General features: G+C 46.3%; 1 protein-coding gene across 4 annotated transcripts in view; it reads left to right on the top strand.

Moving 5' to 3' along the window:
- The window catches only part of boc (BOC cell adhesion associated, oncogene regulated), a 33,943-nt gene that overhangs the window by 125 nt on the left and 15,544 nt on the right, over positions 1-18,274 (top strand). For 2 of the 4 annotated variants that reach the window (XM_083778462.1, XM_083778460.1), the window contains exons 1-3: positions 1-86; positions 15,064-15,193; positions 15,721-15,993. The exon at positions 1-86 is cut by the window's left edge and continues 125 nt beyond it. In XM_083778462.1, coding sequence (XP_083634588.1) covers positions 15,082-15,193; positions 15,721-15,993 — 385 coding nt within the window. In that variant the 5' untranslated portion in view covers positions 1-86; positions 15,064-15,081. Of the gene's footprint in view, positions 87-1,132; positions 1,227-15,063; positions 15,194-15,720; positions 15,994-18,274 lie in introns of those variants that run through there. The other 2 variants (XM_083778463.1, XM_083778461.1) reach the window with 2 other exon arrangements.

Raw genomic sequence — 18,274 nt, 5'->3', positions numbered from 1 at the left:
TTTCGGACTAAACTCAAAGCAAAAGAGAGGCGAATAGAAGATCGGTTTCCTGCAACGGGGTGTGAACACCAAATATAGCAGTTTTGGTAAGTTTTATCCCTTGAAATGGTCCATGTTTTTGTGCGATTCCGCGACGGGACATTAACCTAACGTGTATAAAGTTGTAGTAGATAAACAAGGCACAGTAATACAAAGTTTCAGGCCTAGCACATATTGTTTTTTTCTCCCCCCAGCGCAAATCTTATTTCATAAATACTGAAAGATTGGTAAGAAGTTTTGTCTGAGACTACTACTACTAATGTTGCAAGTTTGGAACTACTTGGGTCTTGGGTAGCAACAATTGTTTCATTTCTCGCTGGGTGATGTCCAAAAACCCTTTCAATAAGTAAATCAGTATCTGTAGCCTATTCGGCCTTTAAAGTAAAAGTCACTGTGGTTATACGATGTGTACGATTCATTTAAAGAAACCACAACTTTGTTGGGGTCTTTAGCTTGTTGCTGATGGAACGGGAACTTGCGTCCATATTTTCCTTTTTATTTGTTGAATTTCTGGCAAAAATCCTTAGGCTCAATACGGATTACTGCCTAGTACACGTTTTTTTGGGGATAACTTGGCCAGAAAAACATACATTTGGTGGGCTACACATCCCATTTTTTAGAGAAAATGTGTCTGTTTTTGCAGGCCTCAGCCTATAGTCCTAGTCGCTCCCATAGGGTAACTGAAAACAGACATAGTAATAGCGCTGCCAAATTTCCTCTCCATATCATTGGTTCCATGCGCCTACATTTTCTTTATTGGTCTGTTACTCTGTTTCTGTACAGAATGGACATAACAGACTTTATTATTTGCATGATGCAAGCTATAACACCACTAATTGTGTGCTTTTCTAAAGCCCCGCTCCCCCTCACCGCCAAACCAAATTTCTAGTGGAAGAATAACCTAATTAGGGCCTACAATAAATTGACAGCTGCTCAGCCATTCTCTCAGCCATCAATGCGATGGAATGCATCTTGTATAGCTGTCATTGCGCTCTGAATACGTTTGATTTCATCCTCATCTTATTCAGGAATGTTTTTTTTAATGAGAAATTGTTTGTCTTAATCCCGGGGCCGCTGCTAATGAGCTCTTGGCGACTCTCCGCCAGGGTGTCGGTCACTTGGCGTCCGCGGGGGGCATCAAGGGGGATGCAGGAACAGCCGCAGGGGCTCAAGTTTCAAACCCCCAGGTGTCGTTTTTGTTATTTGGATTGAGTCTGACTGGCTCGCCTGGAGAAACCTCGGCAGTTCGGTGACAGACATGGCATCAGACAAGAGGCGTGATTGTTCGAGCTGAATCAATGTCAGTTAGATTAAAAGTCGAAACGAATAGCCTGGCCTCTTCCAATTAGGCCCACCGCATCAGGGAATTAATTTGGCTTGCCATACTCCTCGCAGATAGAAAAGGGGTCTTGTTGTTTAGTTGTTGTTGATCATTGGCGGTCGGGTGGATCAAAGTTGAACTAATTGATTCCAGTCTGATTATCTGCTTGGCGTTCACAGTCATTTGACCTTATTTGGTTGCTTATGAGGAGCCATTAGCTATGCACCGATGAATGCACAGATTCAAGACTGCTGTCCCCTGCCAAAACCTTAGCAATTAACTGGAAGTAGACACGCACTTGGTCAGACCACTTTTAGGGGGAAATAAAGGGCAGATTTATTCTGTGGCTTTGGCCTTTGGTTAATGAAGGGATGAGTGTTCTGATCAGCTTTATGGGAACGTAGTAGGCTACCATAGACCTATGATACCATAGATGTGTGTGTGTGTGTGTGTGTGTGTGTGTGTGTGTGTGATTCCATATATATAATGTGTACAGACTACACACAGTATAGTGTATGGACAGGCCATCACTTTAAGAGTTGTGCGTTGAATTGATTTGGATGTATAATAAGATAGGCCTATGTCTCCCCTATCCCAGGATGGGCTTTAACTTGTTTCACTGCTGTGTTGTTTTTAAATCATTCACATGACATAACTTGATCTGAAATCCAAGATAACAAACAAGAAACAAGTAATGATGCCACATTGATGGACATTTAAACCACCAATTGATTCATATCTACCGTTTGACCCGAGTGTCCTGTGTTTGTTACTGTATTTTAAAGTTCAGGATGTGTTGGTGTACATTGTTATTCCAGAGGGTGTGACATTTTTGATAATTGACAAAAGCAGAAAAAGTCCTACCTGAGGGCGTGCTTTCATCTCAACGACAGCAGGTATACTCATGCAGTCATAACAGCCTGCAGGCACAAATCTGTGTGTGTGTGTGTGTGTGTGTGTGTGTGTGTGTGTTAGGTCCTGCCCAATCAGGCTGATCTCTTTATACTGGAATGCTTGCCTGTCATTCTGGCCCTGAATCTTTCTCAACTTAAACTTAAACTTATGTTCAACTTAAAGTTTATTGTCAACGCATCACACGTTTACAGCTGTAAAAGCGTGGAAGGAATTATTTTCCATTTAAGCCTTCACAAATTGCAGTTACAGCAGAGTCATTTTAATAATAATCATAAGAAAGGAAAATGTCAAATAGCAAAACAACAGCAATACAAAATATAAAGGATGTGTACTGTATACTCTACTACATATAAATAATGCAGTGTATCACAGTCACTCTTTTGAGCACGTAGTCTGAAGAATATGAAATGTGTGGGAATGGAGTATATTCACGGCTATAATACATTCACAGTACATACCTAGACAGAGTGCTAGTGTGACAGTCATAAAGTCAGAAGACGTTATAACCATGTCTCGGAGACGGGATGAGATGGGAACAGAGTGAAAACTCGGGAGCGGGAGAGGGCGGTAGTTTACATTTCATATTTCAGACAGTGGTTTGCTGGGATAATATGCTTTTCATAAACCAAGCAGCCACACGCTCATCGCCAAATAAGGCTGCATGATTTCGCCGAGCTGAACACTATTGGCCTGTTGACATACGGTACATTAGGCCTGGTGCGCTGACAGATTGTAGCGTAGACTGGGGCTTGGCTGGGCTATAGGTGCCCTGGAGGGGATCCCGTGTCCAGTCAGGCATGGATAACCAAAGAGGGACACCTGGAGCACCAGGTGGCCAGGGTCCAGTCTCCTCCCTTGGGGCTATACACATAACTCTCCATTCTCCCTCTCCCCTCCAGCCGTGCTCCCTGGGATGGGAGGAATGTGACATAAAACAGGGTGATGGTGAAAGTTTACTCTTGACAGGGAGTCGGAGGGGCTCATGATAACACATATATTTAAATGATCGCGTATAATTCAATTATCGAGGGTGGTGGGGGTTGGTCAGGTTGTGGGGACAGAGGGCACGAATGCAGGAGGGATTAACAAATGGTAGATGAAAGTTAGTTGAAATGAAGAAAGATGGTGGAGAAATGTTCAGAGTTGTTTCTAGCTTTCCCCATGAATGAAGAAAGCAATTTCTTGCTATTAGTATAATTCTAATTGTTATTGAAATAATTTGATCTTCCCTCATTGTGATAATAAGATCAAATACAGATTATCTGAGCCGCATTAAAGCAATTGAGCTGATTTGTTCCAGGCGAAAAGTTAAGCCCATGATTGGATAATAAAGTTACCTCCACCACACACACACGCACACAATGTGTTGTTTGTCATAGTGAGTCTGTTGGATCATTGATCAACTCCAGACACTGGTAAGTAAGCAGTGTGCGTGTCTGTGTGCACACAGACAAATAGCCCTGTGTGTGCTGTGTAGATATTTGGACAAAGATTAGTGGAGTGTTAAAACGAGCCAAGAGAAACCCAGACACCCTCTTGTAGATCATTCAGACACGAGCACAAGATTGCACTCTTGACTGCTGTGACCATTCACTTTCTGTGTCTCCAATCTGTGTGTACACACACACACACACACACACACACACACACACACACACACACACACACACACACACACGTCACACACACTTACTTACTTTTTGCAATTCAGCTAATTTGATGTATTTTGCCTTGCATAATCACAGAAGGGGAAAAAAGAAGCAGTACAGCCTAGGAGGACATTACCTCATCCACTCTCGTATGTCTATTTGACTAGTAGTAGTGGTGTGTGTTTGTTTGCATCTGTGGAACTGTCCTGAAGGAGCTGGTAAAATTACCCAAAAAGTAAAGAATGTTGAAGAAACTGAGGCTGTGTTCAAAGAGTAACCCATAATAAGACGAATAAGATGTTGCCCTAGAGAGAAACTCATCATTGAAGAATGTTCGAACTGGCATGAGAAGACATGATTCAACAGAATAAATCATTGGGCACCAGATTAGTTCGTTAGTGGGGCCCCTGAGGTTATCACTACTGGAATTTTCCATCGACAGTACTCCTCTGTTTGCCGGCCAACAATGTGTGATGGGGAAACATGTGAGATTTTATTTTATGATTTTGCAGAGCCCCCCCGGCCCCCTCCCACCCCGGGGACAAACGGAATCCATGGGCTTGACTGACAGGACAAATGGCAGTGTTTCTGCTCTGCATTGCCATGTCTCTTTCCCTCTCATGCACACATTATCGAAGTGCATGCACATGCAGGCACATACAGTACACACACATGCACACTAATCCAGCTCCCGAAACTGAGAGCTTTCTTTCTCCAGCTGTTTCTGCTCTTATAGACCCGGCAGCTTTCATTTTATCACCATGGAATAGCCAGTGTGTAACTGCTTCATCTAGGTCTAGGACACTGTTGACATTCTACACGGCACACTCATCCATGCTAATTTAACTAGGAGGCTAAATGAACACTGTGCCCCTTCTGTCATGCGTCATCTTCTTCTCACCATCACATCGCCCTTTTGATCTCACGTTATCTCATTCCTCTAATATCTATCCGTTGTTTTTCACATAACATCATCCCTCTGTTCTGTTCTGTTTCTCATCAACCCGTTCTCTCTCTGACTCCATCAGCGCTTTCTAAAGACATTCTCACGTCTGTTTTCACATGATGGTGAAATGTTTCTCCATTCCATAATTTCTCTCTCTCTCCATCTCGCTCTTGCTCTCTCACTCTGCCTTATCTCCACATTTCTAGTGCGTGCCTCATATCTGGTTTTCATATAACATTTCACTTTATCCATTCATGCTCCCCCTCCTCTCTTTCCTCTATTCTCCCCCTTCATCTCCCAGAGAGAGTTGCAGGGGAGTCAGCACAGCGAGCCTGCGTCTCAGTTCCTGCTGAATAATGGGCAGAAATTGCTCTTGATTTATAATTGGTTCCATTCACTCTGATGCATGAGCTGCCAAAGGGACTGGAGGCCCCTTTCTCTCTCCCCACCACCCCTTCTTTATGTCTCTCTCCCTCTTCACCCTCTCCCCCTTTTTCAGAAACACACCAGGCTTATGGCTGAATAATATGTCTTATGTGTGTCCACATGCTGCAAGTATGAATGTCTGTGGCTGCGCGTATTGTGCTCATTCTGTTACATCTCTTGGTGCGTGGATACGCAGGGCGCCTAGCTTTTCTGTTGACGCTTGGTGCTGGAAAAACTTCCTGAGGTTTGCATATTTATGTGCTTCTGTGAGTATACTTTTACCATGTAATAGGAGCCTGTGTGATTGCTAGCTTATGTCTCATCAAGCGTGCATGGCTGCATGCGTGAGCATTTGTGAGAGACTGGGAAAGAATGGGCATTGGTTGCGTGCGTGCGCGTGCGTGTGCGTGTGTGTGTGTGTGTGTGTGTGTGTGTGTGTGCGCGTGCGAAAACACTGGGCATTAGGTATAGATTTCTTCCAGTGGTATATATGGGAATGATTAGGTACACAGTAAAATCCAGAATGTCGACTTAACTCTGAAAGCGTCTCGTAGGGTCCATTTCTACACTTCCAGAGTTAAATTGGCATTTAGCTTTTACTGTGTGTACACTGTGAGTATATGAACTGAGACTTTTGGCTGTTCGTGAAAGCTTCTCAGAAATGGTCTGCCTTCCCCTGAGAGGTTCAACACACTACACTGTGTGTTGAACACACACACACACACACACACACACACACACACACACACGCGTACACACACGCACGCACACTTTGGAATATTGGTCTTGACATATATCATTTGTTGTCCATACGGTGTGAGAGGGAAACAATGAAATGTTGTGTCTGTGCGTGCTGTTTGGTAGGGATATCTGGTTCGAGGTCCCTCAGGGCTGTTTGGTAGGGATATCTGGTTCTGTTTGGTAGGGATATCTGGTTCTGTTTGGTAGGGGTATCTGGTTCTGTGCGTGCTGTTTGGTAGGGGTATCTGGTTCTGTGCGTGCTGTTTGGTAGGGGTATCTGGTTCTGTTTGGTAGGGGTATCTGGTTCTGTTTGGTAGGGATATCTGGTTCTGTTTGGTAGGGGTATCTGGTTCTGTGCGTGCTGTTTGGTAGGGGTATCTGGTTCTGTGCGTGCTGTTTGGTAGGGGTATCTGGTTCTGTTTGGTAGGGGTATCTGGTTCAGTTTGGTGGGGGTATCTGGTTCTGTTTGGTAGGGATATCTGGTTCTGTTTGGTAGGGGTATCTGGTTCTGTGCGTGCTGTTTGGTAGGGGTATCTGGTTCTGTGCGTGCTGTTTGGTAGGGGTATCTGGTTCTGTTTGGTAAGGGTATCTGGTTCAGTTTGGTGGGGGTATCTGGTTCGAGGTCCCTCAGGGCTCAGGAGGCACCAGCCTGTTCCCATGGTCTTGGTAGGCACGTTGGCATCCCACGCCATGCAGAGGAATGTGGGCAGGGGGATTTGCCGTGGCATCATAATTAGCTCTCTCTAGTTAATTCGGCCTTGTTATCTAAATTATGCAAATGCAGCGGTGCCTAATTGATTTGAACGCTCCCAACGCCCCCCCCCCCCCCACCCTCTACACGCACACATATACTCCCCTTCGTCTGTCTAGATCTCTCTTGTTAATCCTTGAGACGCTCTGCAGCTCGTTAGTGTGGGGGCGGGGGAGGGCGGTGGGCATATAGCTCGTTAATACTTTGCGAAGGGCATGCATGTGAGTGGGGGGGGGGCACACATTCTCAACCTCGTTAGAGATGCTTAGATGCTTTTGATGTGTAATTTTATGGAATGAGAATGAGTGATGTCTCAAGTGGAGGATTTAGACCACCACCACCTCCCTTCCACCTGTTGAGCACGGTCCTGTGCCAAGATAAGACTCCAGAATGTTCTATCTGTTCCTTGTCCAAGAAAGCTCAGGCCCAAGATAGTGGAATGAGAATAGATTTTTGAATCGGGTCTTTGCTTCATGTGTGTGTGAAGTAAAGTACAGTGCAGCTTTTAAGTAGTTTTAAGTACAGTCACAGACCCAGATATAGTGAGGAGTGGCAAAACAATATACCCATATTGTCCAAAACAATGTAAATAAAAACATCTCTCTCAGATACCAAGTTCCATCTCCAGGGTTTTTTTTACCCTTTATTGCGACCTCAGCTCGCACTTACTATAGAAACGTGCAGGAAGCATGTCATGCTTGCATCCGTCACACTATAGAAACGTGCAGGAAGCATGTAATGCTTACATCCGTCACATCACACTCTTCAAGTAATGCTGCTGCTGCACACACACAACACACGGGGGCACACGCCACACACAACACACAGTTTTGAGCAGCATTGGGCCAAATAGATGAACGATGAACGAAAAATATGGCGTACTAAATAGGCTGCTGCACAGCAGCACTCCACTCTACAGCGCCATCAGTCAGACAACAACAAAGCCCAAGTTTTTGTTTTTATTCCTTTGTCTTACTGTTTCCTCTCCTAATAAAGTTGTTTTATTTGTTTTCTCATGCCCCCCATGTAAAGCACATTTGAGTATTCAAATAGACACCGAAGACACTTCATTCACTTATCTGTTGGATTTGGATATTAACTATTAAAGGTATATTCAGTGATTTCACTTAATTCAAATATCACTTTGTTGTGATAATCCATGCTGACCATATAAGGAGTTCCAAACTGTCCCCAGTTAACCTCTGGTGGTCAAAAAACCTTAGGTTTCGTTTTTGGGTAGGTGGCCCAGCCTTCATCCAATCAGGATAGAGAGGGGCCTTCCGCCAATCATGATCGAGCGGAGGCGGGCCTTGGTGTGTGTGCTGTTGGCCTGTCGTGTGTCCCCCCCCACTGTAGTGTGTGCATGTGCACATCTTGTTACCGGGGCGGACCGGGGGGGTTTCCAAATCACCCAAATCACTGAATGCTCCTTTAAGTAGCCTTTGAACCTTTAAAAAAACCATAATGAAGTGACATTATTCCGGTAGAGCCCTGCGGTATAAATGCACCAAGTCTCTGTGTGTTCGTACGTCTGTAATCCATGTAACTCAAACTATTTGCCCCACTGACTTCAAATTCGACACACGCGTTCCACACCCCCACAGGGAGTGCAGTGCCCGGTGTCGAGTACGTCGGATAGCCGGTTTTCCAGAACCAGCACAAAAGCCTCTGCCGTGGCTCTGGACTTGATCACCCCTATATCTTCTTATACTGTATGAAGCTGGCCTGTTCTGATATCACAATCCTCAGCCCGGGCTTTGGACCTGATCACCCCTATCTCCATATATGGAGCTGGCCTGTTCTGACATCACAATGATGTTCTGACATCTGCTAAGAAATATTTGGGCATGTCTGACAAATAACTACATATATGGGCATAAAAGGGACAACTGGTTGGGGCATTCATTTCCAACTTGCATTTGTTCCAAGTAGGCCAGTGCCCAACAGGCACCCCTCTAGCGTAGAATACACTTGACTACAGTAGAATCATCACAAAACACACAGTTCTGCTCCATCACCCAGCCCAGTGTTTAGAAGAAGTCGATCTGTGTAGAATAGATGATGGTGCTCACAAAGTAATGTATTTTAAGTTGGTAAAGGTCATGGGCCTCACTAATAATCATGATAAAATGGTGCCTTTTTTTTTTTTTTGTACTTGGTCTTCCTCATAGGAGGACTGTGTGGACACTTCAGAAACCCGCCTACCAGTGACATCACCATTAGGCATGCTTTTATTTTTGAGGGGCGCTCAGCTATTAATGTAGATTTTCATCTTACACAAACATTAAATTCCCATTGACAATGAATGGAGAATGTACGTCATGTGTCTGAGCAAATCGACATGTTAGGTCATGATGATGTACGATGAAGAGTGCCCCTCACTTCACACGGGTGTGATTTTTAAACATGATTTCAAATATTTTTTTTGATTTGTATTTACGGTTTACGCAATAACGGGCATCCATTATAACATGATAACTTTCCAGGAATGGAAAGAATGCAGTTAGCTTGGATTCCCCAGTCAAGATTGGGGGACCAAAGATACGGTATAGGTAAAGTTGTCCTTTAACTCTAAACTCTGCTGCCTTCACCGGTGGTTGTAGTGGTGCTTGTTGTAGTAGTGCGTTACAAACATTGGCACGTTGTGGTTGTAGTGGTCCTCTTCAGCGCAACCCCCCCCCCCCCCTCCCAGCACAACTGATTGACAGAGTGCAGGGGAAAATATTGTCAGGGACAGTCTTTAACACGCGCTCCCTCAAACACACCCTCTCATTGACCAGGCAGCTCTCTCCTCTTGCTCGCCTGCCAGTTGACATCCTCCCTATTAATTCGGATTCCCGTTCTGCCCCCCCACCCCCCTCCAAAACTTTCCACCTAGCAGCCCCCCTTCCTCCTTCACCCATCTCGCATCAATCCCCCCCCCCACTCCACTCTACTCTCAAACGACGTGGTCATTGAACCCCCCCGTCTTCTCTCTCTCCTCTTTGGCCATTGAGGAGGACCCATCAGCTCTTCCCCGGGACCCTTCAGAGTAGCGTCTCCCCTTTTCTCCGGGGGTCCGCGGGGGCCTTTGTCCGCGCGCCGGCTCACTGCTTTACAATGACTCTACACTCTATTAAGGTGCGTTCTGCCTGTTAGTGTCGCCCGGGGCAACCGGCCTCCCGCATGGCAGCTATGCGGCAGCGGCATTGTGGGTCCGCGGGCCAGGCCCGGGGGCGGTTGAACCCCGGCACTCCTCACACTTGACACCGCATGTGTTTATCTAAAAGAGGGGGGGGGGGGCTTTTGTGGTGTTTGGAGAACCCCGAAGGGGTGGGGGTTGTACGAGGACATAAAATGGTGGGCAGAAATGGAGAGAGGCATGAGATGTGTTTGTGGGGTGGGGGGGGGGGGGGGGGGGGGTGGGGGGGTAATAAATATTCAACAGCTCAACTCCTCAGGAGTTACTACCCTTCTCTTCCCTTCCACCCTCCTCCTCCTGCTCCTCACTGTCGTCCTCTCTCTCCATGCCAGAAAGCAGATGGAATGTGAGAGCTCTGGGAGGAGGCTTCGGCGTGGTTTTATCCAATTAGCAGGGTTGTCAAAATGAATTTATCCACGGAGGCAGGGGGACAATGGGGCCGGGCAGTGGCCCCCAGGGGAAACGGGGGGCCTTGGTTCCTCACGTAAAGCACGCTCATAATAAACTTTAGTCTAGTGACTCTCTCTCTCACACACACAGGCATGTTGTGGACATGCATACCCATGCACATGATGGGCCCATATATTAAGATACATGCCCATTACTTTCTTATACTATATTAACTTTCGCTATGCACAGCATGCAACCGTACAGTCAGCTAAGCTCTGTGAAAGCAAATACACAGGATTCTGCCTATTCCCGAAATGCCAGTTATTTTTCTTTTTTTGCCTTTCTTCCACTTTCACATCCAAACACAAGTCCTCATATGCATAGACATACCCCCCACACCTATACTGTACATGCACCACATTTGTCAAGTTATGCAACAGTGTGCCCTCTAAGTATGGGAACACGTACCATGATAACACCCCATAATTCATATTATCATGCACTACTCCCATAAGACAACAGACTGATTCAAATGCTTTCACACAAGCTCACCACTCCTCTTCCTCCACACTCACTGACACATAACTATGTTCTCCAGAAACCACAGAGCTACTTCCACAAAGTATCTGCTGCCTTGCAAAGTTGTGCCTCAGTGTACACACACACACACACACACACACACACACACACACACACACACACACACACACACACACACACACACACACACACACACACACACACACACACACACACACACACACACACACACATATCCTGGTGAGTCCTAAATCAGTGGAGCCGTCTGTGTGTGTGCTCTGGTTTTTATCAGTCTCGCTGTTGCGGAGGAGTCTCTCCCTCTCGCTGTGACTGCTGGAATGGATGGATGGAAAAAGTTGGACATAGATGTCAGGCCAACTTTTCATCTTGAGACAGGGTATCTGCAAAGCAAACACAGGACCCAGCTGACTCATGAATCACACAAGACAGGCCTCAGGAAGGAGGCTGCTTTTAGGGAGTGCTGTACGAGCATTTACCTTCTAATACAATGGTTATCACAAGGCTTGTGTTGCTGACAGGACACCTTTTTGGATTTCGGAGACAGGTTTTGGACATCAAACCAATTTATTGGCGACACGTGTAATTGACGACAAAATTGGTGTCCCTCATTTGATTTGACCTCAGTTGCCTGCGTGCGTGTGCGCCAAATTGAAGACGGGTGCCAGAATTGACCAGGCATTAAAAGATGTTGATAATGTGCACTTAATGGCCACGCCACAGTGTACCTACTATGTGTACGGAGTCTAGTTGTCAGAGTCAACAGTGCGGTTCACAGTTAGTGGGCCTAACAGTTGGGGACAGGTGCTTGATACAGATGTTTATGTGTCTTCTACGGGCAGCTGTCCTGGGTCGTGTCCATTGAGCTCCTGGCCACATAAGCCACAGGAGGCGGCTATGCTAGCTACTCGCTCCACAGTAGCACACTGTTTGTTTACTGAGCCAGCCCACTACTGATGGCGTGAGTGCATGGCTGACTATGAAAGTGTGTGTGTGTGTGTGTGTGTGTGTGTGTGTGTGTGTGTGTGTGTGTGTGTGTGTGTGTGTGTGTGTGTGTGTGTGTGTGTGTGTGTGTGTGTGTGTGTGTGTGTGTGTGTGTGTGTGTGTGTGTGTGTGTGTGTGTGTGTGTGTGTGTGTGTGTGTGTGTGTGTGTGTGTGTGTGTGTGTGTGTGTGTGTGAGAGAGAGAGCAGTTGTCTATTGCTATTTATACCATGAGAATAAACCGTGCAGGAGTTGTTTTGGTTATTTGTAATATATAATTAAAATGCAAAGAATAGCATTTCGGGTTTAGCTTGGCAGTAGTCTGCCTTTAGCAGCTTTTTTTCATTAGCCAACTGGTTTTCTCATTTTTAATAAATCCGCCTGGCAAGTTGCAACCAAGGAAAATGTTTTCACTGGTGCTATTAGTCTAGATGAAGTTGCGCTGTAATAGTTTCCGTCCTCGTCTGTGTCCTTCTTTAGCCCCTCTTGTTGGTTGTGTGTGTGTGTGTGTGTGTGTGACTGTGTTGTTGGCCACATCTCTCTCTGTCACAAAGCCCAAAGGCTCATCAATCATTCCCTTGCAATAATAGAATCGGGCCAAAACCATGTGAGAAAGTCTTCTCTAAGTATATAGAGATGCAGGACAACCTATCCCCATGAGTATGTGTGCATGCATGACTACATGTATGTGTGTGACGAGAAAGAGTGGGAGTGAAAAGAGAGAGAGAGAGAGAGAGAGAGAGAGAGAGTCAGTGTGGGAGCTATGGACCACCCTCCTCATCCTGACGGGAAGTTGTTAGTTTAACCTGACAGGAAAGAATTTGGGAAACTTGGCAGGGCAGAGCAATGAGGGAGAGAGAGAGAGAGCAAAGCTCCCCTCTCTACATTAACTGTTAATAGACTGACCATTACCATTAGTGTAGTTTCTCTCTTTGCATCGACCGGTTTTTACCATTAGTGTCTCTCCACCGTGTACAAGAAGTGGTTAATAGATGGACTTAGTTTAGTTCCTCTCTCTGCTTTAACTCTTAATGCTATACCATGAGTTTGGTTTCGTCTTCATCGGCCCCCCAATAAGTCGTCTCCGTTTCCCCTGCTAGTACACAAAGCACTCAACTATTGACGTGCACACGACGGACGGTCACTGCAGTGACCGCAGTGCGCCCAGTGCCCACTCACTGCTGTGATATACTCTCATATCCATCAGCCCTCCTCCACCTCCCTCTGATCAGTTGTTCTTTGTGCTGAGTGCTGAATGCATGCTCTGTCCCTGTCCACCCCCCCCCGTCCCCGTCCCCCCCTCCTACACTCCCCTCAGACTCTCTACCTGTATCGGTTACACCTGAGTGAGTGAGTGTGTGTGTGTGTGTGTGTGTGTGTGTGTGCGTGTGTGTGTGTGCGCGGGAGGGGGGGGGGGGGGGGGTCAGGTTACGGCCTGCAGAATAAGGGCGCCCCTTTGATGAGCACAGTCATGATGGGTGCAGGTACGGGCAAAGAGAGGGAGGGAGGAAGAGAAGAGAGGAGATGAGATGGGGTCAGAGTTACGATGAGGGCTGACGGAAAAGAAAGGCTGTATTTGTGTCTGGAGTCAGTGCTGCTGGGTTTGTGCACTGCCTTGCACACCTCACCTGGGCAGAATGTCCTCAAGCGCTGCCTGAGTGTGTGTGCGCAGGTGTGGGTGTGTGCGTACATACATACACACTAGGGCTGCACGATTAATCACATTTAAATCGAAATCGCGTTTTTATTTTTATTTGGACGACATATCGTTTTTCACTTTACTAGGGTTTTTTCGGTACGGATCTCGCTCATTAAATCACTGCACAAAGCCAAAAGTCCTGCTAAATGCATAATAAACCTGAGTCCAACAGCAAATTAATGTAATCCGTCTCTGCCGTGGTGCGTGCAGCTCACAACTCTGCTCACTCATCCACCTAGCCCGGTCCAGTGCGTTAGCGAGTCTCGCTAACGTCAGGGCTATCATCAGAACATGTCCCAAACACTGAGGTATTACTTGTTGTTGTTGGATTAAACATAACGTGTCACCGAAAAAAGCTCATAGCTTATCAATACAGTGTCCCGACCTACTGTCCCTTACACTGTTTATTTTGTTAAACAGTGCCTCTGCAACACGTTGTGAGCTTGTAATGTTTTTTTGTTTGTTTTTTTGGGGGGGGGGAGAGATTGGGGAGTGACATGCAGTAAAGGCCGTCGGGATCGGGAGTCGAACCCGCGGCACACTACCAGATTGGATTACCAGCCACGGTGCCTGGACCGCTGATCCACGGCCCAGGCCACGTTGTGAGCTTGTAGATCGGCTATTTTCAGCACGCGGAATTTGCGGAAATATGCAGGATGAGATGTTCAGAAACGTTTGCATTCACAATAAAAGCATCAGCCAGTTACAAGTTACAAGTTGAAAAGAGAGAGATGGGGCATCATTATTTTTCACATGGCCCATATGAGAAGCGGAATGGAAAACGATTACAGATTCGGTGGCATTTGAATTCACATTGTAAAAGGGTGCAGGAAGATTGGGCACCTAAACATTGCGGGCACCTCAGTGTTAAATTGGCCAATTTTCCCCCCCAAAATGTAAAGGATAATGGACAATGGACATATATTGTAAACATTTTAAATTGTTTAATCCCAAAGGGGATTTATCTTTCTTTGTTTAAGGTTTGGACTTTATTCCAATGAAAATTACATAAATACATAATTGAGACAATGTATTTATTTTACTTTAAAAAAATCGAGGTTTCAGAGATTTCCTTTTCTTTTTTTTAGGCAAAATCGTGCAGTCCTAAATACCCACATATTAAACCAGAAGTGAGAGAACGGAGAGATAAGCGTCTGCCGTATGTGCATGGTACACGAGAGCAAGAGTTTGGATGGGTTTGGATCATCTGTGCGTTGATAAGGAGACTGTCAAGTGCGACTGCGTGTGCGTGCGTGCGCGGCTGTGCGTGCGTGCGTGCGTGCGTCTCCGTGTATATGAGGAATAATGAGTGAGACAGCACGCCTCTGTGTGTTCTGTGTAGTATTTGTTTGTTTGTTTACTTTTTTTCACTTGGTGAGGCTTGACTCACACCATTTGTTATGAGTATACTAAGATTATTAGTGACTCTAACTGTCGTGTGTGTGTGTGTGTTTTTGTTTTGCAGGGGGGTAGTGTATGGAAAATGTCTGGAACGCTAGACTGGACTCAGTGGACGAAAAAGAGAAGGGCTCCGGTGCTGTGTGCTCTGGGTGTAGTGCTGCTGTGCTGCCTACAGGGCGGTGCCTGTCTCTCTGGTGAGTACTTCATCTCTAGACATCTCTACTTTTATAACATTCAATGATGGACTACACCTGGCGCACTGTTACATCTTTAGTGTTAGTTTGGATCCAGGATTCCAGGTCCATTTTAAAGTGAAATTGACACTTGACTTTGCAGTGCATCTGCATGTCCTACACTGTAGATAAGCGATAGACAAGTAAAACAGACAAATGCTGTAGGACCTACAGCATGTCTGTTTTACTTGTCTATCGCTTATCTCTGCTGCCTGTTTCTCCTCTTACCTTATATGTCTCTGACTTTTCCTTCTCTAATTGTGGGTGCTGCCTGCCAAGGACCGCTGCTCGCTCAACGTGTTTTAACATGTAAACAAATATGTAGCTGATCGGCTCTTGTTGCCTCGTATTACATGTTTTGATCAGAATCGGCAGTGACTCTTTATCGAGAGCGCTCGGTACAAGGAAAAGCCAACAGGTTCACATTCAACCGACTGTATGCATCCATTGTTTCCGCTGCTGACCGCTGAACTCCTCTTCTCTGTCAGACGAGGTGCCAGCGTTCACCGAGGAGCCGCTGTCGGTGGTGCAGAAGCTCGGCGGCAGCGTGACCCTGCGCTGCAGCGCCAGCCCCGCCGCCGCCAACATCAGCTGGCGCCTCGACGGTCGGGAGCTCGCCGAGGGCGAGCTGGGCACGCAGCTGGGGGCCGGCGTGCTCGTCATCCCCTCTCTCACCAACCTGACCCTGGGCAGATACCAGTGTGTGGCCAGCACCGTCGTAGGAGCCCTGGCCAGCGTGCCCGCTAACGTCACCGCTGCCAGTGAGTATACTATACCCCCCCACAACCCACCCACACTGAGCAAAACAAAACACACCAGGATTTCTGTGAATATTCACCAGAGAGTGCCTCAGAGTTGATTTTCCTCGGATTGGAACAAAAGTGCAATCAGACTCCATCACAATGCCCCTGTTTACTACTCGAGAAGTAAACCACATACTTTCCCCACTGCTAGTGACTAGTCTTATTCTGCTGACTATAAAAAACGAAAAAGCAAGGCTACAGTTTTATCGGTTGAAAAGCCAGCGTTATGGGCTGTCAGCATACTGTGGATCAGTGGTGATGGCAGCATTCATTAGGTGGATCTGCGGTTGTTGGGTTGGAACCGCTTTTGTGCAACGTAGGCATTAAACCGCACAAAAGCCCCGTCGGTATGTCTTGACCTTAATGGCAGCTAAAGGAAATGATTCTAGATGCAGACATTTTAGGGTAGAGAGTGTGTAGCGCTGCATTTGATACGTATCTGGGGACTCCGAGCAGGCGGAGGCACTGTAACCTGAGCCAGTGAGCCTGAGCTGTGGAGGGGACCCTAGGGCTGGGGGGCCACTCAGAGCAGGGTTAGGGGCCAGAATGTGGCCCCCTCCTCCACCCGCTGTCCCTCTGCTCCTCTGTTCCCCACAACACCACATTCCTCTCCACAGGGTTCGACAGCAGGGCTCGGCAGGAATTATAGTCCCATAATTGGGGAGGGGACTGCTCTGTGAGGGAGGAAGGGGGGGACGGTAGTGTGTGTGTGTGTGTGTGTGTGTGTGTGTGTGTGAGGTACTATAAAGGGGAGAGGTAAAAAGGATGAGCATACATTAGTGAATATCCCACTTACTGTATGTCTATGACCATGCTGTTCATCAAAAATAGCATATCTTTCGGCGAACGTTTTATGCTAATAAGACCGCAGGCACATGTTCAATATAGACGGAGGCAGGACACAACTGCAGTCATTTACAATTTAGGCATTTACAGTAAGGAAGGACAACATGAGGTGATACATCGAATGCTCCCCCATATCTTACAAGTATGATTGAACCCTACAAACCCTCCCGCGCACTCAGATCAGCCAACGCAGGGAAGCTGGAAGTACCCTCACTAAAAACGCCGGGACAACGCTCCACACGTCCCAAACTCTTCTCCCTTCTGGCTCCAAAACTGTGGAATGCACTTCCCATTGCAGTCAGAACTGCAGCATCACTCCCAATCTTCCGCCGTAGCCTGAAAACCCACCTTTTCAGACTCCATCATGGCCCTTAGCACTTACCCTAAACCCTTAGATAGCATTTCTGTTGGATTATATAGCATTTGATACAGACTTATAGCATGTTATGTAGACAGCACTGTAATTGTATTGTATGTAGTCATAGCACGCCATAGTACACATATATAGCATAGTAGTAAAGATGTATAGTTTATATGTATAGTGTATGTATAGTTTCACTATATAAATATTCCACTGTTACTTTCTTAGCTTACGCATGTTTCATGATAAATGCTTTTTATGTGATGTATTCCCATGCTTTGTTCTTGCTTAAATGTAAGTCGCTCTGGATTAAGAGCGTCTGCTAAATGCCTAAATTGTAAATTGTAAATTGCATAGAAATGGTAATCTAGGTAATCTGGGTAAGCCAAGAACCTATCGTCAGTCTAACGGTAGAATTTGACCAACCGTGGTGTTTAGTTTGCACGTATAAATTTGCCTTGGCTGGAGAAGCAGGAGGTGCTTCAGGCCAGTCGAGACAGGATCCTTACACACGATGAGACGTGATGTCACATTCTCTGTCTCCTTGAAGTCCTCGGTAACCTCACGATGCACGTACATTTCTCTCCCTTAACACATTTTTCGCTCTTCACCCTGTCATTCTCTCTTCCCTCTCCCCGCCTCTCATCATTTCACTTTCTCAGCTTTCTCTTTCTTTTCTCCTCATTCTCGTTCCCTTGTTTTCATTCTTCGCCTCGCTGCTGGCGATGTGGAGCTGTCATCTGTCGAGCCCTATAGGTGTTTATGAGAGCGAGTGTGGACTGGAGAGGGGAGGCAAACATCATATGCGCGTGCGAGGCATTACGATGTCATGTCACACAGATGGGTCCGATAGGTCTTATGAATCGGACTGAGGTCATTTGTCCCCCCTCTAATTTAATAATGACCTCCTCTCTCGCCTACCACCAAAGCAGTCCCCCTGTGTGCGTATTGTCTACCTCTTGGGTTACAGTATATAAGCATAAGTTTTCTCTGAGGCCCGGTATGTGTATATGATCATGACGGTTTGGTGCC

This window comes from Protomyctophum parallelum (genome assembly GCF_964188405.1).
Source record: "Protomyctophum parallelum genome assembly, chromosome: 12".
NCBI classification, from domain to species: Eukaryota; Metazoa; Chordata; class Actinopteri; order Myctophiformes; family Myctophidae; genus Protomyctophum; species Protomyctophum parallelum.
This window is presented reverse-complemented; position numbering and strand designations above follow the sequence as displayed.